General features: G+C 42.4%; 1 protein-coding gene across 1 annotated transcript; it reads left to right on the top strand.

The window, feature by feature from the left end:
- The first annotated feature begins 86 nt into the window (after window positions 1-86).
- Window positions 87-19,730, top strand: Clul1 (clusterin like 1). Its single transcript, XM_042675351.1, has 8 exons — window positions 87-192; window positions 1,820-1,968; window positions 9,033-9,200; window positions 11,203-11,632; window positions 14,262-14,276; window positions 14,831-14,971; window positions 17,231-17,445; window positions 19,542-19,730. Exons 1-8 carry the CDS (start codon window positions 87-89, stop codon window positions 19,728-19,730), a joined length of 1,413 nt encoding a protein of 470 aa, XP_042531285.1.
- The last annotated feature ends 8,178 nt before the right edge of the window (window positions 19,731-27,908 follow it).

Raw genomic sequence — 27,908 nt, 5'->3', positions numbered from 1 at the left:
TTCTGGAAGAGCATGTGGTTTGAATTAATGCGAACAGAAGACATCTGATGTGGGTTTCTTGCTCCTTCATAGAACAGATCCGGAACATGAAGCCAATGCTCTTGGTGTTTGCTGCCTGTCTGTTGTGCTGGGAAGATTGCCCTTGTGCACCTACTTGGAAGGACAGAACTGCTCTCGGTGGAAATCTGAAGGGTCTGCCTGCTTTCTTATCTGTGCTGTTTCATGTGTGCTGTTTCCTGCCCCGCTGGGATTTCTACAGACTCCCAGTTGAGAGATAACTGTGTTCAATACAGTTCACCTTGGAATGGTCTCCAGGCACTTCAGCCAAGTCGTCATGACACCAAACATCTGGATCAAGATAGAAAATTCCAACCAGGTCTCCGTGCGTGAGCATTCACATATCCAGATGTTGGCTATTGCAGAGACACAACGGGCCAGCTTTTGGACAGGCTGGTTTGGGTCTTTCCAGATGTTTGGTGTCATCTTAGCACGGCTTTAATGAACAGTGAAAAATTTTTTTCTAGCATTTAAAAAATTTGAACCATTAGAGTAATGTGTGTCATTGTTCTTAAACAAGTCTGGGAGGGAGTTCTAAGTACAGTGTGTGGTATGTCCATTTGCTTGTGCCTTTGTCTGGAGATATGGGTTTTAGGTCCTTAACCCTTAGAAGAAGAAATGAGCTCAAATGGAGTTGACCTGGTCTAGAGTTAAACTCAGAAGCAGGAGTAAGCTCATGGGGAAGCCATACTGGCTACTAAGAGAATGTGCCCATGAACATGGTCCCTGCTGAGGGTTTAAGAATGATAGGAAAGAGTGTCTATTAGGTATTGAGGACTCATGTAATTCATGAGATACTTGTTCTTGGAAGATAATTGCAGTTCACAAAGGAAGGCAGGCTGGATGCTAGTAGCTCATTCCAGTAATCCTAGCAACTTGGAGGCTGAAATCTGGGGATCACAGTTCAAAACCAGCCTGGGTAGGAAAGCCTGTGAGACTTATCTCCAGTTAACTACATTAAAAAAAAAAAAAAAAAAAAGCAGGAAGTGGAGCTATGACTCAAGTGGAAGAATGCTAGCTTTGAGCAAAAGAGCCCAGGCCCTGAGGTCAAGCTCCAGGACACACACACACACACACACACACACACACACACACACACACACACACACACACGAAGGTAATTAAAGTTCCCAGTGGAAACCCTCAAGTTTTTGAGAAATATTTGGAGCTTTCTATAATATAAAAATAGCTGGGGAAGTGGCGCTGTGGCTCAAGTGGTAGAGCGCTCGCCTTGAGTTGAAGAGCTGAGGGACAACGCCCAGGCCCAGAGTTCAAGCCCCACGACCAACAAAATAAAACCAAAAACTATATAGAGCACTCAAAAATAGCTGGGTCCGCCGGGCGACAGTGGCTCACGCCTGTAATCCTAGCTACTCAGGAGGCTGAGATCTGAGGATCACGGTTCAAAGCCAGCCCGGGCAAGGAAAGTCCATGAGACCCTTATCTCCAATAAAAACACTAGAAAACTGGAAATGGCGCTGTGGCTCAAGCGGTAGAGTGTTTGCCTTGAGCTGAAGAGCTGAGGGACAGCGCCCAAGCTCAGAGTTCAAGCCCCACAACCAACCAAAAAAAAAAAAAAATAGCTGGGTCCATGTAGTGGCTGCGTCCACGTAGAGGCTGACAGCTAGTTCATTATGACTAGCTTCCAGAGTACAAGGCTATAAGAGAACAATGAAGCCTCTATTCAGAAGACAGGAAAGATTAGGGATTTCACTGTTGTGTAATCTGATCAGATTCTGAAAACCTACACCATGTCTTGTAGGTTTGTTGGAGGAGGGAGAGACAGATGCAGGTGGAGAGCTGAAGAAGGCTTTGATGGGGATGAAGCAGATGAGAATCATGATGGGAAGGAGAGAAGAGGAGCATGGCAAACTCATGGAAACCTTGAAGAAGTGCAAGGAAGAAAAGCAGGTGCTGTAGTGAAAAATAACATCTGTTTGTTCTTAAAACATATCTGAGCTCTAAATGCGCCCTTGTCATGAAATTGGCAAGTTACCCATTTTCCTTACTGGTAATTTTTTTGACGAGCAACTTTGGGGTTGAACTTAAGGCTTTACACTTGCTGAGAAAAGTACTCTACCACTGAAACCATGATCCCAGCCCAGTTTTGCATTCATTATTTTTCAGATAGGGTCTTTTTGCATAGGCTGGCCCAGACCATGATCCTCCTTTTTACACTTCCCATACAGCTGGACTGACAGCTGCATTGAGATTTTTATTGGTTGAGTTGGGGCTCTCAACTCCTTTTTGCTCTGGGCTCAAATTGTGACTCCTCTGACCTCAGCCTGCCATAAACAGCATTATTTGTACTAATACTAGAGTTTAAACTTGGGACTTTGTGCTTTCACCCCTCCTCCTCTGTTTTTCTTTGCTCAAGGCTAGTGCTCTGCCACTTGAGCTATGCCTCTAGTTCAGCATTTTGCTAGTTAGTTGGAGATAAGAGTCTCTTTGACTTTTATGTCTGGGCTTAGAACCTTGATCCTCGGATCTCAGCCTCCTGAATAACTAGGATTATAGGCATGAGCCACCCACACTCAGCTGAAAACAGCTTTGATTGGAGGAAAGCTTGAAAAATACCTTCGCATTCCCTGAAAGAACTTATTCCTTATTAGAACAAGTCTTTGCAGGACTCCAAACATGGCATTTGTGGATTCATTCCTGTGTGAGAAGCGGTGCTTTCTCAAAAAGTCTTTATTCTCGGCCCCATCTCAGTTATCAAGTCAAAAGTGTTCACAGGGAGTTTGGGGCTAGATCAAGCTCACAGGTCTCCAAAGTTTTTTGATGTTCCATCCCTATTGCTAAAGAGAATTTTAGCCCTTATTCCTAAAGCTATTCCCTCTAATTTATCCACAATTTAAGATGCATGAATTGCTACCATTAGTGTTCCAACGCACAATACACATTAAGAGTAAAGCTCATCAAATCCATACTGCAAATAGTCTCATAGATGTATTGAAAGTTTTAGTTAACTTGCCAGCTCCAATGAGATCATCAGTTTACCTTGTTGCATGGCCAAAAAAGAGTTTGTAATGAAACATTGTAAACTTCCATTATTTGTATGTTTTTTTTAAAGGTAGGGGTTTTTTTTTGGTAGTACTGAGGTACTTTTTTTTAAATTTTTAACTCAAGGCCTTTGCTAAACAAGTGCTGGGTCTCATGCTTTTGCCTGGGTCAGTTTCCTAAGCCACGATCCTCTTACTTATGCCTCCCAAGTAGCTGGGGTTACACACGTATGCCAGCATGTCTGCAGGCATGCAGACCCATCTAGTGGACAGTCTCCAATCCAACCAATGAGGGTCAGTTTACTTACAGCTAGGTGATAAAATTCATCAGGGCCCTGAGTCCTCTTACTGTAACAGCTGCAGATGAATAGAGAGTAAGCAAGCACTGATCAATGCTTCTAGAATGTAGAAGGACATCCCTCCCTCTTCCCCAAGGTCCCCACAGACAGGTAGCTCATGGGATGTTTGACAGGAACTCCTTGAGAGAGAGAGGACCAGTGTGTATTAAATAATGTACCGACTGGTCTGTGAAGGTGGTTCAGTGGTAGAGTGCTTGATTTGCATACATGAGGCCTTGGGTTTGATTCTTCAGCACCACATAAATAGATAAAGCCAGAAGTGGTGTTGTGGCTCAAGTGATAGAGTGCTAGCCTTGAGCTGAAGAGCTGAGGGACAGCGCCCAGGCCCAGAGTTCAGGCCCCATGACTGACAAAATAATAATGATGATGGTGATGATGATGATGATGATGATGTTGTACCAACTTAGTCCAGTTTTGGGTTTTGCAGTGCTAGTGTATGCTAATCCAATACTCCACCACTGAGCTATACCCAGAGGTGCTATGCTACTCTTATCGCTTATCTACCTCCCATCTATTTTAGAGACATTCAATAGCTTTACTTAATAGTTGTACTTCAAACTACGTGTTTTTTTTAATCAAGAATATGCATTCAAATGTTCTTGGAAGATGTTGTAACTTGACCATAAGCTACTACATAAAGCTTAGTACATTTCTAAACTATGGACACTGCATAGTTTAATAACATTAATCATTATGCAATATATTTTTTTTTTGTCTGTCATGGGCCTTGAACTTGGGGTTTGGGCTTCAAGCCTGGAGCCTTCTGCTCAATGCCAACCTTTACTACTTTGACCCACAGTGCCACTTCCAGTTTCCTGGTAGTTAATTGGAGATAAGAGTCTCATGGCCTTTGTTGCCTGGGCTGGCTTTGAACCTTGATCCTCAGATCTCAGCCTCCTGAGTAGCTAGGATTACAGGTATGAGCCACCAGCACCTGGCTCAAAGAAATATATATATATATATATATATATATATTTTTTTTTTTTTTTTTGGTCGGTCGTGGGGCTTGAACTCTGGGCCTGGGCGCTGTCCCGCAGCTCTTCAGCTCAAAGCAAGCACTCTACCACTTGAGCTACAGCGCCATTTCCGGTTTTCTGGTGGTTTATTGGAGATAGGAGTCTCACGGTCTCTCCTGCCGGGCTGGCTTTGAACCGCGATCCTCAGATCTCAGCCTCCTGAGTAGCTAGGATTACAGGCGTGAGCCACCAGCGCCCGGCTCAAAGAAATATTTTTTAAAATAGAAATATGCCATGCTATTGGGTACAAACTAGTAAGGGGAAGGACATAAAGGGAGAGATTATTGTCAAAATAGATTATTTGAAAATGTAAAAATGGAACAAGGAAAACTGTTGGGGGTACTTTTGTAGGGGGACAGGGGTAGGGAATGTGATAGAGGGGCTGAAATAAACTAAATATATAGTATAAAATGTTTGGAAATATGAGAAATTCCTCCTATATAACTGATATAAACCAATAAGCAAAGCAAAAACTAGAGTGGAGGAGATTCTGTTCTGACGTTATCTTATCTCTGTGTGTGTGTGATACTAGGGTTTAAACTCAGGTCTTGATGCTTGCTAGTCAGGGGCTCTACTGCTCAAGCCTCCACAGTATCTATTATGAAAAAGAAAAACTGTAACGAGAATAAATTTGGAAGATATTTTAAATTCTCATGTTGATAGTTAGTGAGGTACTCTACCATTTGGACCACACCCTTACCCCTTTCTGTTTTAGTTTATTTTTCACTAAAGTCTGGAGCTTTTGCCAGACCCACCTCAGACCATGAGCCTCCTATCTATAATTCCCTCCTAGCTGGGATTACAGGGGTATGCTACAATGACCAGCTGCTTTTGTGAGATAAGTTCTCACCAAGATTTTTTTTTAGCTAGGCCCTGCATCTCCCTATTTCAGCCTCTCTCACAGCTGGGACTACAGGCTGTACCACTATGTCAATCCCTACATTTTATTTTTTAAGAAATGTTCAATTGAGCCAGGAGCTGATAGTTGATAGCTATAATCCTAGCTCTAGGAAGCAGAGACCTGGAGGCTTGTGATTAAAACCAAACTGGGGAGAAAAGTCCATGTGACTCCATCTCCAATTAACCAGCAAAAAGCTGGAGTAGAAGTGTGACTCAAGTGGTGAAGTACCAGCTGTGAGCAAGAAAATTGAGTGTGAGTAGAAGGTTGTAAGTTTACATCCTTTTATCAGACGTTTTTTAAATCGATAAATGTTAAGTTGTGGCGAAAATACTAAGTTTATTATCTTGATTTTTTGTATGTGCTTTATTTTGTGTATGTGATTGAACCTAAGGCTTCATACACCTGCTTTGCCACTGAGCCACAACCCAACGCTACCTTTTTTGTTTCAATACTGAGGTTTAAAGTCTTACACTTTACCACTTAAACCATAGCCCCAGCCTTTTGTTCACAGTCGTGGGTCTAACTTTTCCTGGTTATCCTTGAATTTGCAGTCCCCCAGTCTTTGCCTCCTGCCTTCAGAATAGTTGGGATTACAGACACGCACAATTACACCCAGCCTGACTGCTCTCAGTCATCACTGAATTTGCTGTTTTACTGAATCAGCCATTCAGACTGTCATGCCATCTTAGAATTCTTTTCATTTTGTAAAAATTGAAAATCTTTGCCTATGAAACAAAGGCTTCTTTTCCCCTCCACCCATCATGTTTAATGTTTGCATGTGGTGCTATAAATTGGGTCTCTCCTCATAAATTTTTAAATAATACAAGCAAAGTTCTAATACTTTCTATCTTTACTGACATTTATATACTTAGAAAGTTGGACAATGCCGCAATCTCCCCACTCCTGCAGAACTGTGGCATCTGGAAGTCCATTAAACAGCTGGGACTCCCCAAAGCTGTGTGTCAGCCTAACACCACACTGTAGCCACACCTAGCGCCTGGCAAGGCCAGGAGACAGCCCAACCAGCAGCTGCAAGCTCTCCTTTGGCAGCAGTCAAAAGATTTTGAAGAACATGTTTCCCTTTGTCCTCCCTCCCCCACTTCACCTCCAAAATGGACTCTTCCCTGGTGGACCTATAGATCTAGTCCTCTGGGATTAATGACACAATGCCATGAATATAAGACTCATTACCACATGATGTGCTTCAAGCATCTGGGCCAACTGTACTTTCACGTTACAGTTCAGACAGCAGAAGTGGGAGCTTTAATTCACATGTCACTCACAACTGGAATGAATGAACCAGGTGAAGCCAGCAGTGCATGTGAGACCTGGGTGTGGAACCAATGGCTTTCCCATTCGCTCGCTTCCTTTGGCTTCCTGGCCAGTGCTAGAAAAACATTCCTGCCAGGGGAGAAGCGAGGAGGCAAATACTGCTTCGATTCTGGTCCTGAACAGTCTGGCAACTAGCAAAAAATTGCATATGTATTCTTAAAAATCGTACATTTAGAAACCCATTGTATGAGACTCTTAAATTTGGGGGGTGTGGCTCGAAAGTCAACTGGGAAAAATTTTAAACCTGCTTCTCCCTAAGTCTCCTACCTACCCCCAAATCACTTTAGATGTAGAATAAAGGTTGGCTCAGACAAATTAGGAGGAATTGGTGTGGGGGGTGGGGTGTCCAGTTTCCCTCCAATACTGGGTGCCACTCCCCTTGGGGACTCATCACCACCACAGTCTGCCTCATCTCCTCCCCGTTAATATTTACCGCCAGCAGCATTTTACTTGTGCTAAAATGGGAACCTCTATTGTACCCCTGGCTTGCCTACAATGTCCGGGCCATGCATGCTGATAAGCTATAGGGTCAGAGTTGTAAGCCTGGACTCTGTCCATGGCTGGGATGTTAGAGGAAGCAGAAGGAATGGAATGGACATTCTTAACCAGAGACCTACTGCTTCCATAGTAACACTTGTCCTCCAAGGCTTGGGCGGCACTGGTTGGTCAATGGTCTTTGTTAAACTTCTGAAGGGCCAGAGGAAGTAAGTCTGGGAGCTACTTGTAATAAGTGTTTTGATTCCTACTCTCACTTAATAGAAAAGCCCTCAGAGGTTGATCGTGTTATTCTGATTTGCAAATAAGGAAACTGAGGCTTAAATATGGAAAGTTTCCCAGGGGTGCACTATAGTAAGTGCTGTTCAGAATATTGGCCTTTGGTTTATGGAGACGATGAGAAAAACGTTCAAAATTGGAATGGAGTAGAAAGTCCAGGAGGATTTTGCTGTCTGCCTGGAGGAAATGAAAATTCTGTGTGTGTGTGGGTGTATGTGTGTGTGCACGCGCACGTGCATGCATGCATGTGTGCCAATCCTAGGGCTTGAACTCAGGACCTAAGATTCCTTTGCTCAGCCCCACTTCTAGATTTTTCTTTGGTGCTTAATTGGAAATAGAATCTCACCAACTTTCTTGACCCAGCTGACTCTGAACTGGGTTCCTCAGAACCCAGTCTTCTGAGTAGCTAGGATTACAGGCAGGAGCTACCAGCATCTGGCTGAAAGTTTCTAATAAGATGTGATTGCAGCATCATTCTGCAAAGCCCTGGCCACAATCTGCATCTGGCAAGCTGGAGCCCTCCCACTGCCTTATGTGGGTTGTAGCTAAGGCTCTCTGGCTCAGCACCAGAACTCTACATGAGGAGCTGAAGATCCCACACTGGACAGCAATGGGGAAGAGCATCCAAGGGACCCTACTCATTATGTTTCCTACAGCAGGGAAGGGTACTATCTTTTCCTTTCCTATTGAGTAAAATAAATAAATAAAAAGCACAGCAACACTAATTCCAGTGCTAGGGAGGGAGGAGGAATAAAAGTTCAAGGCCACCCTGAGCTACATAGAAAAGAAAACAACCAAACAATAAATTGGTTTTAAGCACAGAAACTTTTCTCCCCTGCAGGAGGCCTTTAGCTCACAGTCTTCCTCCTGGACTCATCCTAGGCATGGAGAAGCCAGTCCTGGGGGTCTGCACTTGTAGGGAGGCCAGTAGTCTAGTCGGGAGCACATGAAGGACCTGCTGTGCCTTTGGGGATCTCCAGGAGCCAGGGGGCTGAGTCTGGTGCCAGTGCTGCACGGCTCCCTGAGTGACCAGCCGTCTGGCCATGTACAGCAACCACCACCAGGGGGCGCAGCATGCTTGGGATGAAGATGAAGATGCTTCACAGGCATCAAGCATCTCGGTTTAGAATGTCACTCATCTGTGACAGTGCATGTTTCGGACGATAAAAGGCAGCAAAAATGAAAGAAACAAAATATACCAGTTTTATAAGCATTCAATCTAAACTTCCACATCCTCCAAAGACAGGCAAGTAAAAGGTTCAATCACAGAGGTTCACCCCAGACAGGGACAACATCTGGACTATTGGCTCAACCGTCTGGAGGATAATGTCCATCACAAAGCAAACACTCGCTATTTGTCAAACAAATGAATGAGTAAATGAATACAATTTGCAAGGTCCTGAATGGGGGTCAACCAGTGGCTTTTCCCTTCATCAAACAGAAAGAAGTGCTAGAACAAATCTAGGGGTCTGAAGGAGAAAGACTGAAGTGAGTAGCTTAGTATATGCCTGTCTTTAAAAGAGTAAAACCAACTAAGCTACACAAAGAATGATGAAATGGCAATAGGACTTCTGTTTCTAATTTCATTTAGGAGGCCCTGAAACTTATGAATGAAGTTCAAGAGCATCTGGAGGAAGAGGAAAGGTTATGCCAGGCATCTTCAGCCAACTCCTGGGACCGATGCCGGTATTGCCTGCAGAGCAAGTATGTGAGATTATACACAACCCGCAAACCTGGCTGGTCCTCCGTGAAAAGTACGGTAAGCAGAAAGGAGAGTTCAACATCTCAGAGTCCTTCAGGAATCTAGATAAGCTTTCTTGTATTAATTTATATTAATATTTAGAATACCTGACCTAATTTTAGCCCTTTATGATCTACAATTTAACAGTAATGTTAATTTCCCCACATTTTATTAATGTAAATTCATTGTATAAGCAGGTTCATTCTGATATGCCCATATATGCAGACCCTGTACCCTGATCAGACTCATCCCAAATGTATCCCTCTTCTTAATGACACTGAATGCATCTCCTTTCCAAGTACCCTGACTCTTCCCACTTTCCATCTGTTAGTCATGAATGCATTCCCACCAGGCTGTAAGCTCTTTGAGGGCAGAGATCATGCCTTATTTGTCTTCATCTGAACAGTTCACGCATCCAATAAATGTTGGTTGAATTGCATTCTCAATTATAATATTACTGTCTCTGATTTCAATGGGCTTTAGTTTTTCCCCCACCTATTATATGAAGACTTGTCTCCCTCCTCGTTTTGTAGCACTTACACACCTGTATTATCTCCTCTCACCCACTCTATGGTGTCCTGTGGGACTGGCATGTTTGCTTTTCTAGCCCCTCTGGCTATCTTCCAGACAGAGGGGTTCACAGAGGGTGGTGACCTGAATAGGATGAGCTCTGCTCATGAAAGGCTGAAGTTGGCCTGGATTCTTCTCCCTCTTCAAGAAACAAGCTGAATATGAAATAGAGTGGAATTGCACTCTCCGCAGCAGAGTGTGCACTAATTAGAGTACACACTGGCCTGGCAGGGCCATGCTCAACGACAAAGAACAGCCTCAAGGATAATGAACGTGCCAAGTTAATTTGCCTCCACTGTTAATTGAGGCTGCTTTATTTTTAGAGCCCCTGGAGGATGAGTATTGGAGGTCAAATTGAGGGTTATTCTCCTGGGGGCTAGTTGTCTGACCTTATAGACATTTCTTGGGGATATGGAAATATATGTGTATATATATTATATATATGGTCTCTCTCTATATATATATTCCTATATAAGAATGGGGGGGCAAGGGAGAGAGAACGTGTCTTGTGTCAGGAGAACCCACTATGCTACCCAACTGGTCTCAAACTCTCAAACTACTGGCCTCATTCTCTCATCTTCGCCTCCTGAGACCATGGATGTGTCCCCAGCATTGAACTTCTATTTTTGTGGATGGAATCAAGTCACCATAAAGTGGCAAAGGGGAAAGCGGGCAGTAATCTGTCCAGATGACTTCCTGAGAACTCAAAGAGACCTAGAAAGCCCCCAGTGAGGGGAAAATTCTTTGCGTAGCTGGAATATTCAACAATGGCCAACACTCAGCACATTTATGTCACTATCACAGACAGGCAACTGCAGTCTGCCCAGACTCAGGTGTCATAGACACCCAGAAGAGCATAGTGTCACTGCTGGGAAATCCCCACTGAAAGCTTCACAAAATACAACACCTTGGCCATCCTTCCTTCAACTATAACAAGGAGGTCTTTGATCCCTGCAAACACAGAACTTTCCCTAATGAATCTGTTAGGCTGGATTTGTTATCTACACATCTGTGTTCATCTTTCCATGGCCCAACTGAGAAGACACGAAAGAGGATCGTACAAAGACATTAGTGACAATCCATTAAAGAATTAACAACAAAAAGAGCTAAGATAGGTGAAAGGGAAAGCCTTCAGCAGATTTTACACTCCATTTCCATGTTGTCCTGTGGACAAAGGTAGCCAGCTGCTGGTGATTTGGTGATTTGGCTTGTCCACCAGATTGAAAACTTGGCCTTTCCCAGATACCAGTAGGCAAAACTAAACCAGGAGAAATTCAGATCCTAATTCCACAGTCAAAGTCAAAGCCACGTAGGCTTTGTTAATGTATTTCAGCAAGTCCTCTTCCTAGTTCCTTCACAATAGAACGGCCTCTGTACGCTGACTTTAAAATGTGAAGAAATGGTCTAGAAGGAAAATAAATATTCTCTTTGTCCCCTGCCTCACCCACAGATGGAGCAGTTTTTCAGGAAGCTGTACCAGTTTCTGTTTCCCCCCCATGATGACCAGGATGACCTCCCTGCCCATGGAAAGTCCAAGGAAGAGGACCCACGGGTGATACAGATGGAGGGCGTGTTCTGCCAGCTGACTGAGGACGTGAGAATCCTCTTCAATAGGAGCCTCTTTGTCTTCAAACAAATGCAGCAAGAATTCGACCAGGCTTTTCAGTCCTACTTCATGTCAGACTCTGACCTCATGGAGCCTTCCTTTTTTCCAACTTTCTCCAAGAAGCCAATCCCCAAAGCAGATCTTGAGCCAAGGTGGGACCTCCCCAATTTCTTCAGGCTACTTGGTCATCTCAGTCTCTCTGTTTATGAAAGAGTCAGCAAATCAATCAAAAGCACGCTGGACGCCATTCAGGATTCTTCGACACCGCACCAAGGTGAATATTGTAAGATTCCTTTTATTTAGATTCCTTTTATTTCCTTTTAGTTAGAGCTTTGGAAATTGTAGACATTTCTGAATTACTAGACAGCATTTATTTTTATTTTTATTTGTCTTGGTTCTGGGGCTTACATGTAGGACCTGGGCACTCTTCCTTAGCTTTTTTGTTTTTTTCCTCAAAGCTGGTGCTTTACCACTTGAGCCACAATTCCACTTCTGGCTTTTTGCTGGTTATTTGAAGATGAAGAGTCTTATGACAGCAGGGGTACTACTAGACACTATGCAGAAAATGAACTATACAACTTGTGGATGGGATGGGAGGAAAAAACAGAGATCAGGGAAGGGGGGGCCTGGTCCAAAAAGAAATGTACTCATTACCTGACTTATGTAACTGTAACCGCTCTGTACATCACCTCTACAAAAACAATAAAATATATTTTGTAAAAAAGAAGGAACTCCCCGGAAGTCTTCACAAAAGAAAAGGCTTTGAGGGATTTTTAAAACAGATGTGTATAAACTTATGAGGAAATTTAAAAAAAAAAAAACAGACTGCATGATATAAGAATAGAATATTGTTCAAGCCAAAAACAAAAAAAAAACCAAACCAAGAATCTCGTGGATTTTTCTGCCCAGGCTTTATTTATTTATTTTTATTGCAAAGTTGATGTACAGAGGGGTTACAAGTAATGGCTGTATTTTTATTTGAACAGTGTTACCTCTTCCCTCATTTTCTTCCAGATTTTTTTCCCTCCCGACCTCCCTCCCCCACAAGTTATATAGCTCATTTTTAACAAAATCTCTCTAAGACCTTCTGAGCTTTGCTCCTGGTGGTAGGCAGAATTAATAGCTGCCCAAAGATCGATCTCTCTAGTTTCTAGAACCTGTGAATCTGCTGTTTCAAGGTGAAAAAGTAAGGTTGTACATGGAATTAAGGTGGCTAATCTGCTGGCTTTAAAAATATGGAGACTATTCTGGATTGTGATAGTAGATTGGATGTAATCATGAGAATAATTACATGTAATCACTTATAAGAGGAAAGAGGTAGAAAACAACCCCGGTGGGGCTTGGGGAGTGTTGTCCTGCTTGGCTGATTTCAAGATGGAGGAAGAGGCCACATGCCAAGGAATAAAGGCAGTCTTAGGAAGTTAGAAATGATATAAAAATGAGTTCTCCCTAGAGCCACTGCAAAAACATGCCCTGCTGACATCTTGCTGTTAGCCCAGCGAGACTCACTTGAGAAGCAATGTAGAAAACTGCAATAATAAACATGTGTTGTTGTTTCAAGCCACTGACATCGTGGTCCTCTGTGATAGCAGCGACAGGAATCTTATACGTGTCTTTTTTCAATAACAATGATACAATGACTGACACTCACTGAGGAAGTGCTGTGTGTCTGGCAGCCAACAGCTGGACCTTCAAGTTCATGAACACAACTAGGAACATAATTGAAACAGAGCATGTTTCACCCTTAAATAGAAAGAGGGAGTAACAGTTATTTAAAATATCTTGATATTGAATGTTATTTTTAATTTTACTGATTTTGTTACTCATTGTTAATTCCCCTAGAAAAAGAAGTTTCTCAAAATTTGTTGGCTTTAGGTGTTTTCTTCAACTTTTTTTTTTTTTTTTGGTCAGTTTGAAGTCAGGACTTCTTGTGTGCTCTCTCTCTCTCTCTCTCTCTCTCTCTCTCTGTTTCCATGCTCCATTGGTACTCCGCCACTTACTCGAGCCACAACTCCAGTCCTGCTTTTTGCTGGTTAAATGGAGATGAAGTCTGGAGAGCATTTTTTTCCCAGGCTGGCTTTGAACCATGCTCCTGTGGATCTCAGCCTCCTGAGCAGCTAGAATTATAGGCATGAGCCACTGATGCATAAACAAGTAGTACTATAATAAAATCAACACCTATCACCTAGTTACAACATTTCCAGAATCTGTGGAATTTTCAAGTACTTTCCAATTACAACTAAATATTTTAAGTAATTATTAAAGTTTTTAGGAGAGGCAGTATTGGGGATCAAACATAGGATCTTGGGGAACATTGAACAGAATTTCAAAGAATGAAGTGGCATCCATTCACCTATTTAACCCTATTGGTTACTGCTCCTACTCCCTCTCAGAACAAAGGAACTGAAATGAAGGAAAACTTAACACTGGATAAACCAATTTTTAGCCAAGTAGTATTTGGAAATTGGCATTAGCTCTTTAACCCTATTGGTTAAGAATTGTAAGAAATAATAATGAATGACCTAGCAACTCAGGAGACGAGATCCAAGGATCGTGGTTCAAAGCTCTGGCAAGAAAGTCTGTGAGATTTGTATCTCCAATAAACCACCACCCCTCCAAAAAATGCCAGAAGTGGAGCTGTGGCACAGTGGTAGAGCATTAGCCTTGAGCAAAGAAGCTCAGAAACAGTGCCAAGGCCCTGAGTTCAAGCTCCAGTATGGGAAGAAAGAAAGAGAGAGAGAGAGAGGGAGGGAGGGAGGAAGGGAGGGAGGGAGAAGGGGAGGGAGAGGGGGGAGGATGGAGGAGGGAGGGAGGGAGTAAAGAAGGAAGGAAGGAAGGAAGGAAGGAAGGAAGGAAGGAAGGAAGGAAGGAAGGAAGGAAGGAAGGAAGGAAGGAAGGGAAAGAGCCAGATGCTAGAGGTTTATACCTATAATCCTAACTACTTAGGAGGCTAAAATCTGTGAGATTATGGATTGAGGCCAGCCTAGGCAGAAAAGTCTTGAGAGACTCCACCTCCAAACTAAACAGGAAAAAGCTGGGCTGGAGGCATGGTAGAGCACTATCTTTAAGAAAGAAACCTCAGTGAGACTTTGAAGCTCTCTTTGAAGGTCTGAGTTCAAGCCCCAGTACTTGCAGACATAAAGAAAAGAAGGAAACAAGGCACACTAACTATGCAACTATGCAACGGGACAAAAACAGTGCCTTCTCCCACCCCCATTAAGTCTATCTTCTAAAAGACTATTACTTTCCATTCCATCTTTTTTTTCTAGAAAATGAAATTACATGCCTTTGTATGCATGCATGAACATGTGTGTGCTAATAATAAACTTCCAGCAACCAGATTCTTGGATTCAAAGCTAAGTGCTATTTATACCAGATGTCAAACTGTCCTAGCAAATGTAGATTTTGAAAGCACTGCTAAGGAAAAGCAATGTCACTGTCTCTGTGTTTAAAGTGCAAACTCTAAGGACAGGTGTATCAATGTTGCCTTCTTTGATTTCAGAGCCTCTCCGTGAGCAGGAGAGAACGCCATGTGGGGAACTTGGCCAGAATTTATCTGGATGTTTTGAATTTCACAAAAGATGCCAGATGTGTCAGGATTACATATCTGAAGGTAAACATTTATTTTCTCAAGGTTTCATCAGCATTTGGTCAGATGTCAAAATCTCCCTACTGGTGGGTTCACTTGGTTTTCTTTCTTTCTTTCTTTTTTTTGGTTGTGGGGCCTGAACTCTGGGCCTGGGCGCTGTCCCTCAGCTCTTCAGCTCAAGGCTAGCGCTCTACCACTTGAGCCACAGCGCTACTTCTGGCTTTTTTTTCTTTTTGCTTATGTGGTACTGGGGAATTGAACCCAGGGCCTCAGGCATGCAAGGCAAGCGCTCTACCACTGAGCCACCTTCCCAGCCTTCACTCGGTTTTCTGTCCAGTTCTTGGAGGTGTTGTTCTCAATGGGGTGCTCACTGTAGGTTTATAAATTGTTATTATTCAAAAGCATGTCAGCTCATTTTTCACTTTCCCAAGTCCATAGTTGTTCCTGTGAAACTTTCCCATGATTAAAGACCAAACAAACACTAATAGGTGCAAAAGAGAAAAACAATGAGTAAATTAAGGGCAACTCCACACCTCTTCCTTCCAATGAAGGAATACTCCACACTGGACAAATCCATCAGCCTAGTGAGGTGTTTTATTGGAAAGCAACATTAGCTCTTTCCAGTTGAGTATGTACTAATAAATACTGATTAGTATTTCAGAAGAGGAAGTGTTCCCTGGTCAGGAGCCCTAGGAAGTTTTTCCCTTCTTAGATCTAGCCAAGAGTGGCTCTTTACCTTCCTGATTCCTTTCCTCATCTCTACCTTTCCCTAAACTCTAGAACCCCTCCCACCCCACCAGGGCCAGACTAAAAAATTTCATATATATCTATATCTATATATATATGTGTGTACATATACATATATATTCATTTATGTATGATTATATATGTATATCTGATATATACATGATATAAATGGTGTATATATATGAATTTTTTCATGTATCTATATAATTTTAATATATCTATATCAGTCTATCTATCTATCTCTATATATAACAGTTGGGCACCAGATGTTCATGCTTGTATTCCTAGCTGCTCAGGAGGCTGGAATCTGAGAACTGCAGTTCCAAGTCAGCCAGGGTAGGAAGTCTTTGAGATTCTTTTCTCCAACTAACCACCAAAAAAGCTGGAAGTAGAGCTGCAGCTCAAGTGGTAGAGTGCTAGACTAGAGCAAAGTAGCTCAGGAACAGCACCCAGGCCCTGAGTTTAGGGCTGGAACAAAAACAAACAAACAAAAAACAAAACAACTTCAGATTCTGATGATTTTCATTTTACTCTAGTAATAGCCTAGGGAGGGCAATTTTTTTTAAGTGTGGCTAATAGCTTGGAGAAGGAGGAAGAAGATACTATTTAGTATCATGAAAATAATCCCACTACACTAGCTTGTGACTCTGGACAAGAAGTTCTTTGTTCAGAATTTAATGGGCCACAGGGGGTGGGGGACAGTGTTGGGGGAGAAGGGGAAAAAAATTGAGGGAGGTGGGTAACAACGTTTGACAAGAAATGTACTCATTACCTTACTTATTGAGCTCTAACCTCTCTGTATATCACCTTTACAATAAAATTAAATTTTTTAAAAAAGACTTTAACAGACCAAGCTCTAAACAAAAGACGCAAGTTCATCTTTAAGTTCTATCAAAATTACAAAGCAAGTTCAGGAAAGATCAGATTACAGCCTGTCTATAAGCTGAAAATAACTACTGTGCCTTCAAGTTCCCCCAAAACAAAGATGACTGGAGTAGTATTTGCACTCACAGGAAGAGAAGGAAACACAGCAGTGAAAACTTTATACTCTTGTTTTCTCTCCAACTCTACCACCTGAGCCATACCCCAAGCTCCTTACGCGGCTTCTTTCCTTCTACCAGTTCTTGGTACTGGCATATATATCCAAATTCAAAACAGCGAGTTTCCTTGTGGGTGTCTGTGAAGGGAATGTGATGTAAAAGAGGCCCAGCAGGGCCTTCTCCTTTAGTAATTCTTTTGTGTGTGGTGTGGGGACACAACCCCGGTGTGTATGCCACGCAGGTTCTCTATCACTCAGCCACACCCCCCAAGCCTTGCCTTTTTTCTTACTATAGGTGGTAGATACATGATATTTATAAGTTCTGTCTCCACCCCAGTTTTTGTTACATAAAGTCACATAATTAACAATAAGTGAAACTAGATCTTATTTGAAACTGATACAGGTGGTATTCATTATTCCAGAATAACAGGCAGAAGTTAGGAAGTCAGGGGGGTCCACGTCACCTGTCTCCCTTCTCTGGGTTGTTTTTCCCCCAGACTGTCCTGACGTCCCTGACCTGCACACAGAACTCGATGAGGCTCTGAGACTGGTCAACCTATCTAGTCAGCAGTATGACCAGATTGTCCGCATGACCCAGTACCACGTGCAGGACACCTTGCACCTGATGGAGAAGATGAAGGCACAGTTTGGCTGGGTGTCTGAACTGGCAAGCAAGATCCCAGGAGCTGAGAACATCAGTGACTTAACAAAGGTAACTTTCCAATCCAAGAGAAGTGTGGACATTACATGTGCTGATTTATTCGCTGATCTTGTGTGAATCTGAAAATAAGCTGAAGGGGAATGTGGGTGTTCATTGTGATTGCATTCAGGCTGACTTGATGTAATATAGTTCATGGCCCTTAGAAAACAAAAATCTCTAAGAAAACTCCATTTAAAACACACACACACACACACACACCTCTGAAATCTCAGGTACTTGGGAGGCAGAGATTGGGAGGATCACAGTTTAAGGCCAGTCTGGACAACAAGTTCATAAGACCGCTCCTCCACTAATAAGAGGGTGGGTATGGAGGCATATGCCTGTCATTCTAGCCATGTGGGAAGTATAAACAGGAAGAGGGTAGTCTCAGATTTTTTAAATCCTATTTAAAAAAGAATGAAAGCAAAAAAAAAAAAAAAAGTCTGGAAACATGGCCCCAGTAATATATAACTTGCCTGGGAAGCCTAAGGCCTTGACTTCAAACCCTAGCACTGAAAAAAACAGTACCAACAAAAAAATAAATAAAAATATGTCTAATCCAAAGAACTTATCAGGCTGAAAGTGATCAAGGTAACTTTGAAGAAACCTGGCTAATTTAGAGTTTAAAAGAGAAGACTTACCGGTAAAGCAGTTTGGCCTCAAAATTTAGCAGTGAGCTGAGAGATCTTCAAAAAAGTTCCTTTGCCTCTCTAGGCCTCAGTTTCTCCACCTTTAAAAAGGTAGTAACAGTAACCACCTCCAAATGTTTCCTTGAAAAGCAAACAGTAGAAGACACTTATACAAAGAGGCCTGTATATGATGGCTCTTACTACTTTTTGGCACAATAAGAAACTGAGTTACCTTAAGGATTAAGTGAATCTTCCAGCACTAATGGCTCATGCCTACAATCCTAGCTGTTCAGAAGCCTGAGATCTAAGAATCTCATTTCAAAGCCAGAGAGGAAGTCCAGCCCAGTCTGAGCGATTTCACCTTCAATTAATGTGTAAAAAAAAAAAAAAAGATGCATTGGAGGTGTGACCCAGTGCCAGCTGCAAGGAAAAAAGTGAAGTATGAAGCCCTAAGTTCAAATCCTGATACGAACACAAACACACACAAAATGAATTATGCAAATCTTACATATTTATCTTTGCCTAAAAAATACTCCATGATTCCCATACTTAAATAATAATTTTGTTCCATGAAATAGTGACTCTTTCCTGAGACATGCACCCCCACCCCCATGTTGCATTAATTATATAAATGTACCATAGTGATTCCTAATTAGGTTAATATATGGGAGATATCCTACAAAGACCTGGACACAAGAATCACTGGGCTAAGCAACTAACAAGGTAAGCTGGGTATGGTGGCACACATCTGTAATCCTCACACTCAAGAGGCTGACACAAAATCTTGAGATTGAGGTCAGTCTGGGATACATGAGATCCTGTTGGGGGAGAAAGAAAAGGACAAGAGAGAGAGACAGAGAGAGAGAGAGACAGAGAGAGAGAGACAGAGAGAGAGAAAGGGGGAGGAGGAAAGGAGAGAGAAAAAGGAAAGAGAAGAAGGGAGAGAATAAATAATATCCCATATGTATTTTGCTTCACTAGTTCTTGGCCAAATCACACATAAAACCATAAATTGTACATTTCTAGAAAAACTCTGTATACTCCTGAGCAGTCCATGTTAATGTCAGTCACAAAGACAACAACACTCATTAAACAGCTCATTCATGTCTTCTAGTCCTCCTTGTGGGTAAGTGGTACCATGTGACAGGTTCTAGCCAATGAAATGTAAGGAAAAGGACAAGGGTTATTTCCAGGGTGGGACAAGGAAGCATGGGACCTATTCACTCTCTTCCTCTGGCACAAAGAAAGCCAAGAATGCACATGCCATAGCCATATGAGGGTGTACTTCTGTCAGTCAGGAACCTAAATGACCGACCATATATTCTGGAGCCCTTGTCATGGACAGGTAACATGAGCAAGAGATAGACCGTCTAATTTGTCACTCCAGCACAACATAGCTTATCCTGACTACTCTGGTATTAATTTTGAAGGTGTACTGGGATCTAGTAAACCTGACACAAAATAATTCTCCTGCTCTAGGGAGTGCTCAGTGATCGTGAAGGACATTCTTTCCAACAAGATGAAACGAGGGTGGACTCACACATTTTGCCTTCCCCCAATTTCACAGTGAAGATCGCTCCTGATGCAAGTGCTGAGAGCTCTAACTTCATGGACTATATGGCAGCCAAAGTTCTAGAGCATTTTAGGGAGCATTTTAAGACTTGGTAAGTAGAGTGCCTGATTAGCAATGCTTTGTGAACAAACACAAACCTAACTTCAAAATCCCTGGAAACTATGTTCAAACTCATAATAATCAAAGACATGAAACAAGGTATTTTCTGCTTTGAAAACATGCAGATTTAAAAAAAATTAAATAGGGCTTTTAAAAACCCCATTCAATCCTGATAGGACTGCGATGAACTTAAATATTCTAAGTTTTAGTGTTTTTGAGATGGAGTCTCATTGTGTAACTCTGGTTGCCCTCGAACTCATACTTCTCCTGCTCCAGCCTCCAGAGTGTTGAATTGACTCAAGGTACAGTGACAATAGGCAATGACATGAGGAATCATTAAGAGGTTGAACAAATTACTTACTAGTCGGCAAAGAAGTGATCTTTTGCAGAGTCGATGTTCAAAAATGTCAAGCACCAAAAATTATCATAATCCCACCATTGTTATTTTTTCCCAGTGTTAAGGTTTGAACTCAGGGCTTCACTCACATTTGGCTTGCTTGCATCCTGCTTGCAGCTTGGATTTTTTTTTTTCTGGTTATTTTGGAGGCAGAGTCTATCCTCTGAATCTCTTAACCTCTTTGTGTAGCTAGGATTACAGGCATGAGACACTGGCATTTGGCAACCCCACCATTTTACTAAAACCATCATTATCATTTTGCTATATTTTCTTATTCACATTTTCTGCTTCTTTTCTTAGATTCTAAGAAGTAAAAATAAAACTCGCTTAAAAATCATTAACAACTTATTTTGTGTATGTGTGGTATTGGTGGGGTTTCTGTTGTTCGGTTCTGCTTGCTTTGCAGCGGAACTCAGGCCTTGTGCTAGACAGATGATCACTTGAGCCACATCCCCAGCCCTTTTTGCTTTAGTTATTTTTCAGATAGGTGTGGCTTACGTGGTAGAGTACCAGCTGTGAGCAAAAAAGCCAAGTGAGAGCATGAGGATCTAAATTCAGTAAAATAAACTAAAAAGAATGTCTATATATGAATCTAGAAAAGAAAGAAGGAAATGTCATGAAATCAGAGGGGTACTATTAAAGATGAGAAGAACCAGAAAAAGGGGTGGGGAAGATAAGAGAAGGAAACAGAGGTTGGCACAATCAAAGTATGTCATGTGCATGCGTGAATATGTCACAATGAAGCCCATTATCTTATACAATTAATATGGGCTAATAACAATTTAAATGTCCATACATGTGGCTCTTCCATTGTTTTGTTATATATCAATTTTTCCAAAAGCCAAGAGTATTTATCCTATCTTGAACTATTACTCCAAGAAAAAACAAAGTCTATAATTTATAATAAATAATTATGTAATAAACTTTATATAATCGTCTAGTATTTTTATTATTGCTATTTTATTTTAAAGATAATAAGCCGGGTGCCGGTGGCTCATGCCTGTAATCCTAGTTACTCAGGAGGCTGAGATCTGAGGATCATGGGCAGGAAAGTCCGTGAGACTCTTATCTCCAATAAACCATCAGAAAACTGGAAGTGATGTTGTGTCTTAAGTAGTAGAGTACTAGCCTTGAGTTGCAGAGTTCAGGGACAGTGCCCAGGCAAAGAGTTCAAGCCCCATGACTAATTAAAAAAATAAGATAATAAGACAAATGTATCCCATATCCAAGAAGTACCTCTTTAGCTGAGCTCTGCAAATCCTGACTCCCAAAGCAGTTAACATAGTAAAGAGGATTGTAGAAAATAATGTTAGTCAGATATTGGGACATACTGCTCTTTACTTGTGTTGAATGACAGTTTTATTGCTAGTCAAACTGAGTGAAAGTAAAAATTCCCTTTAATCAAATATACATATGTACTGTATTTGACAATGCATTAAACAAATGTTAAATCACCTTTACGTTTATGTTCTGTCATTGCAAATGTGCATTCTTTCTCCTCTCTTCTCTCTCCTCCCTTTTTCCCCAGAGGGTCTCCATTTGTGGCCCAGACTGGCCTTGAACTCTTCATCCTCCTACCTCAGTCTCCTGAATACCGAGATTACAGATGTGTGCCACACAGAATAATTAAATATAATTAATGAAAACGATTAAACTAGCTTTAAATCATAACCAAAGGGTATTTAAAAAATACCAGGCACCATGGCTCATGTCTGTAATCCTAGCTACTCAGGAGGGCGAGATCTGAGGATCATGGCAGCCAGGGCAGGATAGTGCATGAGACTCTTATCCCCAATTTACCACCAGAAAACCAGGAGTGGAGCTGTGGTAGAGTGCTAGCCTTGGCCTAAAGAGCTCAGGGACAGGGTCCAGGCCCAGAGTTCAAGCCCCACAACAGACCAAAAAAGAAAAAGTATTGATAAACTCCTAGATTCCTTTGATATTCTCCAATAAACAGCACCTATTCAACCATTCATTTCATGTTAGAGAAGAAAATAAGCCACTGGTGCCCACTTAACGCTTTATGTGTGGTTCATAAATATCAAGAAATAGTAACTATAGCAATAAAAATATTGTTACCCTAATCATTGTTTAAAAAAAAAAACAACAGTTTCCTATTCTCCTTTAATTAATTTGTTTTGGCTTGGTTTGATTTCTTGTTTGGGGCATGAGGTCTCACAATATTATTCTGGCAGGTCTCAAATTCCTGGGCTCAAACAATCATCCTGCTTCAGCCTCCCAGGAAGCTGGCACTACAGGTAGATACCTTACGTAATTTTATCATCACTTTTGAGAGTTTGTTGTGCAAAGAAAAAGGAAACTATTTTTTTCAAGATAAATGCTCTTCAAGTATTTTTGTTTCTTTCATATTCCTTCAAAGAAAACTGAAATAGACTTAAATGTTTTTTTCTGACTTTTCAATATAAGCTGAAAATATTAGTAAATTTTAAGTTTCCTATGTATTACAAAATTGGTATTAAAAATTTCACTTCTGTTTAAAATGTAGCAATAGAGTCTAAAAAGCATACTAATGTCAAATACTGCCATTAAAAAATATATATTTTGCTGGGTGGCGGTGGCTCACACTTATAATCCTAGCTACTCAGGAGGCTGAGATTTGAGGATCATAGTTCAAAGCCAGCTGGGGCAAGAATGTCTGTGAGACTCTTACCTCCAATAAACCACCAGAAAATTAGAAGTGGTGCTGTGGCTCAAGTGGTAAGGCGCTAGCCTTGAGCTGAAGAGCTGAGGGACAGGACCCAGGCTCAGAGTTCAAGCCTAATGACCGACCAAAAAACAAAAACAAAAAATAAGGCCAGGAGCTGGTGGCTCAGGCCTGTAATCCTAACTACTCAGGAGGCTGAGATCTGAGGATCATGGTTCAAAGTCAGCCCAGGCAGGAAAGTCCGTGAGACTCTTATCTCCAATAAACCACTAGAAAACTGGAAATGGCACTGTGGCTCAAGTGGTAGAGCTTGTCTTGAGCTGAAGTACGCAGGGTCAGTGCCCAAGCCCAGGGTTCAAGCCCCACGGCCGACGACAAAAAACAATACACTTTTTCCCTCTTTAGCAATTAAGCATTTATCACTTTCCTTTTTTACCTTAAACTCTTACTTTATAGACATTGTTATAATTTGCACATACTTGATCAAAAAGCACAAGTATATTCTAAATTTCTGTGACTATGGAACACAGAAGTAAAAAGTAAAAACTTTTAACAGAAATATGTATCTTGATAATTGAATCCCCAAGGGTCCCAAGAAACAACAACAACAAAGCAAGAAGGGAAGAGAGAAAGAAAGAGAAAAAGAAATACACCTCTTAATGGGAAGGAACTTTTAGTCTCACAGGAGTGTTCATGTGTACAATACTGTTGTATCTTCTTAGGATCAGACTGGGTTCACTGTCAATATTCACTATTTTTGTCCTTATTTTTGGCTTCTTTACACAGAAGCCTTCTCCAAGTGTTGCCAGTACTCAGGTGACCATCTCAATGGAATCTTTCGTGGTCATCAACTTCCCTGTGGATCTTCCCACCCCAAACCTGGCTGTGTCACCATCAAAGCACTCCTCAGTTTTGGTGGTTGTGGAGATTGAGCCCAGGGTTTCAAGTGATCTCCAAATAAGCCACACCCCCTGCCCACCTGCAGAGCTCTTGTTTAGAAACTTTGAATTGTTAGCTAGGATTTCAGTTCCAGAGATAAAGACCTTGCCTAAATTGCTCTTTGTTGACAACATGGAAGGTCCCCTAACAAAATACTTGTTGAGTAACGAATATCTGAGGATCATTCATTCTAACTAACATTTATTGGCAACCTGTGTGTTTGTGCTGCTGCTGCAGCTTGAAGGCCAGCATGCTCTCCCTTAGCTTTTTCTCACAAGGCTGGTACTCTACCACTTGAGCAATAGATAGCTCCACTTCTAGCTTTTTGTGGTTAATTGGAGGTAAGAGTCTCATAGGCTTTTCTGTCCAGGCTGGCATTAAACGTAATCCTTGGATCTCAGCCTCCTGAGCAGCTAGAATTACAGGCATGAGCTGCATCCAGTAAGTTTTGGTTGTTTTTTTAATGCAACACTGAAGCTCAGACTCAGGGTTTTGTGCTTGGTAGGTGTTATATGCTGAAACCATGCTGGTCATTATGAAACCAGATTTCCTGCGGTCACACAGGTACCCTACAGTGTGCTGGAAGATTCTGCCCAAGAGAAAAATAAGCCCATCCTGAGTACCCACAGGTCTTTTGATAGAGACCCTGTGGCTCTTTGCATACCCAGCACTGAACCTCTTCTGGGGAAATCAGTTCCACATACCAAGGAGCACTTTCAAATGAGTCTAGTCCCCTGTGTCCCTAATTCTGTCTACTGGTTCTCTGAACTCAGATTTCTATTACAACTGTCTCTTCCTAAACTATCAGAAACACAGTTACCTTGAATAAAGACAGCCCTCTCACCAGGACAACATAACACACAGCAAGGATTCAGCACATAGTACTCCAATATTGGCATACTGCATATTTTATGTAGAAGGAAATTGAGCAGGAGGCCCAAGCAGAAAGTCTTTCTCCCTGGTTCCCACTTATTTCTTCTAGGACCAACCATTAAAGAGTTCTCGGACCTCATTTCCCTGAAAATATATCCTAAGTCCCTCATTCCAACTTATACCTAGAGGCAACAGCAATCTGAATCCCCCTCCTCCCTCACTTTATCATCTATTTTTTATTACCACTTTATTACAAAGTACTATCCTTCCCTCACCATTTCAAGGTCATGGTGTCGAGACAGTACTTTTGCTCTACTCCATGCTGGCAGTCTATCTTTCCAAGGGAACTACTGATCATTTGTGAGAATTATCACTACACTGGTCTGGAAGTGGGGGTGAGGAACTAGAGGGTGAAGGATCAAGGCTGATTCAGGAATTGAACTGGCTGCTTCAGCCAGTTCAATATTGTCTGGAATGAAATCGATTTGATTTATACGCTCCTCACCTGGGGTGGGAAACTTCCTGTCTACAAAATGTGACTGGACAGGTACGCTTTTCATTAGCAGCCTACAGCCAGCTTCCTGAATTGATACTCTTGTATAGGTTGAAAATCATGTTCTAGATACCCAAATGGGCCTTGGCAGGAATCAGGGTTCCCCTCCCTTCTGAGCATTTCAGTTTACTTCTGACATGACCAACTCTTAGCAAAATTAAGATTACGAGACTTTACCAGGGGCTGGGAAGGTGGCTCAGTGGTAGAGTACTAGCCTTGCATGCCTGAGGCCCTGCGTTCGATTCCTCAGCACCATATAAGCAAAAAGCCAGAAATGGCACTGTGGCTCAAGTGGTAGAGCGCTAGCCTTGAGCTTAAGAGCTGAGGAATAGTGCCCAGGCCCAGAGTTCAGGCCCCATGACAGGACCCCCCCCCCCCCCCAAAAAAAAGAGACTTTACCAGAGAACCACGCAGACATCCAGGTACAGAGAACAAAGAAAGGTTTATTGCCAGGAAAAGGGCCGGCAAGATCCCTGCTCACAAGAGACAAGAGAGAAGAAGCACTGGCTATTGTCTGGGGTGACCTATATAACCTAGGAGGTTTAGGAGAGGCTAGAAGGGGCTAGGAGGCGGAGACCCTGGTGTGGATGTGTAGGCCAGGGGCTTCATCATGTCAGACTAGGATTTATGGCTGCTGCCCAAATGGTAGCTAAGGGTCCTGCAGCTGCTGGGACTTGAGGTCTCTCTAAGGGGTTCTTATATGGTGGTAGCTGCCCCAGAGAAGTGCCATCCCAAGGTAAAGGGGGTCGGAAGGTGATTATTTACTACCTTTACTACAGGGGCCTAGTGCTGCCTAGGAAGGGAGCGTGCTAAGCTGTGGCGAAGAGAAGGAATGGACCAAGCTATGGGAAGGGACTCAATTCGCTAACACCAACATCCATACTACCAAACAATAGGAACACTAATTCCACCACCGTCAGAGACACAGACTCACATGACCCTGCCTGAAGATTCATCTGCTGTGTAATACTGTATGCTGACAATAGAGGAGAAAGCTCCTCCATAAACCTGACAAAAGTTGGAGAACCTAGCTGCAACCTCCATGCAGGAAAAGAAGAAGCTCTTTCCCTATCTGGATGAAGGTCTGGATGTCCGGCCATGACCTTGGTGGAGGACACACCACATCACCAGGTTTGTGAAATCGTTTCTGAAACAGTCCCTTTTCTCACCAATTAGCTCCAAAATGCCAACCATTTTTGCACATCTTCTTTCAGATTCTATTTAGTGAAGGCTTATGCCACATAAAAGCAGGAAGTAATTTTACCTGAACAGAAGAGGCCAAGATGCAGATGAAATTTAACTAACTTCTCGCAGGAATTAAAAATAATACTTTTAACTTGAGGCATGTACTTTAGCAGAAAGACACTAAAATCTTGCTCTTACCATTTTCCCGTATTGTGACAAAATGCCCAAGACAATCCATTTATGAAGAAAGGTTTCCATTTGCAGAGGTCCCAGCCCATGTTGCTCTGCCTGTGGTTGCGTGGTAAGTTAAGGTGGGAGGAGCAAGAGAGTGGGGTGGAGAAGCTGCTTACCTCTCAGCAGCCAAGAAGCTCAGAGCAGAAGCAGCTGGTAAGTGCTTTAGTGGCACTCATTGGGGCTGAAACTTCCAGCTGGTACACACTACCTCTTAAAGGCTCCACCATCTCCCTATGGCCCACAGGTTGGAGTCTAAGCCTGTAACACCTGAACCTTTTAGGGATGCTTAACCAAACTATAGCACTTGAAAAAAAACAAAGAAGGAGGAGCTAACCAAGAAAAATAACCATGAGTGCCCACTGACGGTGCCTCAGCCCTGATATCCTAGTTACTCAGAAGGCTGAGATCTGAGAATGGTGTTTCGAAGTCAGCCCCGCCAAGAAAATCTGTGAAACGCTTACTTCGAATGAACCACCTAAAAACCGAAAGTGGGCTGTGGCTCAAAGTTAGAGCCCTAGCTTTGAGCGAAAGAGCTCAAGGACTGAGCCTAGGCCTGGAGTTCAAGCTCGGTGACCACCACCAATAACAACAAAAGCATGACACAGTAGACTGCCAGTATGTAGAGCACCCTGAGGTAAACACCCAACCCCACGCCCAAGGCCAGTGTCATACATTTCAGCAGAGCACACATCCTATTCTTCACATCCCCAGACATGGCCACATTTATTTTAAACAAATTCTAGAGACTTGCAGTGTTTTTCAGTAGTCGTTGCAGATTGTTCCTGGTATGTTACATATATTATCACATTTTAAACGATCGCTTTGTTCCTACACATCAGTGTTCGCTTGATCAGGTTTAACCAAAGTTAAAAAAAAATTAAAGTCAGTGCGTGGGGTGAGGGGTGGGCTGCTGAAAACACACTGGACCTTCATTAATCAAGCTTAAACGTGTATTATGGCCTGGGGAGCCAGGCTCAGAGCTATTATGCCAGCCTAGCAAGTGGCAAGTCCTGAGTTCAAACCTCCAGTAACCAACAACAAGAAAGAAAGAAAGAACGAAAGAAAGAAAGAACGAAAGAAAGAAAGAAAGAGTGGAGAGAGAGAAAGGGAGGGACGAGGACGAAGGGAGAAGGGAGAAGAGGGGGAGAGAGAGGGAGAGGGAAGGAAGAGACAGTCACAGAGACAGAGAGAGACAAAGGGGGAGAGAGAGCGCTCCATGACTCCACTGGCCCGCAGCGAGGCCGGGAAGGGTTCGTGCGGCTCGCGCGTCGGCGCGTGCGCGGGGTTTGGTTTAGAAGGCTGCAGGAACAAGTCCACGCTTGTCCCCA

This window comes from Dipodomys spectabilis, unplaced genomic scaffold (assembly GCF_019054845.1).
Source record: "Dipodomys spectabilis isolate Male_0828 unplaced genomic scaffold, ASM1905484v1 ptg000024l, whole genome shotgun sequence".
Taxonomy (NCBI): Eukaryota; Metazoa; Chordata; class Mammalia; order Rodentia; family Heteromyidae; genus Dipodomys; species Dipodomys spectabilis.
This window is presented reverse-complemented; position numbering and strand designations above follow the sequence as displayed.

Excerpts from the sequence above, each read along its gene's own strand:
- Clul1 (XM_042675351.1), top strand. The coding sequence starts at position 87 with ATGAAGCCAATGCTCTTGGTGTTTGCTGCCTGTCTGTTGTGCTGGGAA. Across the intron at positions 193-1,819 it reads TCTCGGTGGAAATCTGAAGG|GTTTGTTGGAGGAGGGAGAG; the intron begins GTCTGCCTGCTT and ends CATGTCTTGTAG. Across the intron at positions 14,972-17,230 it reads TCAGGATTACATATCTGAAG|ACTGTCCTGACGTCCCTGAC; the intron begins GTAAACATTTAT and ends TTTTTCCCCCAG.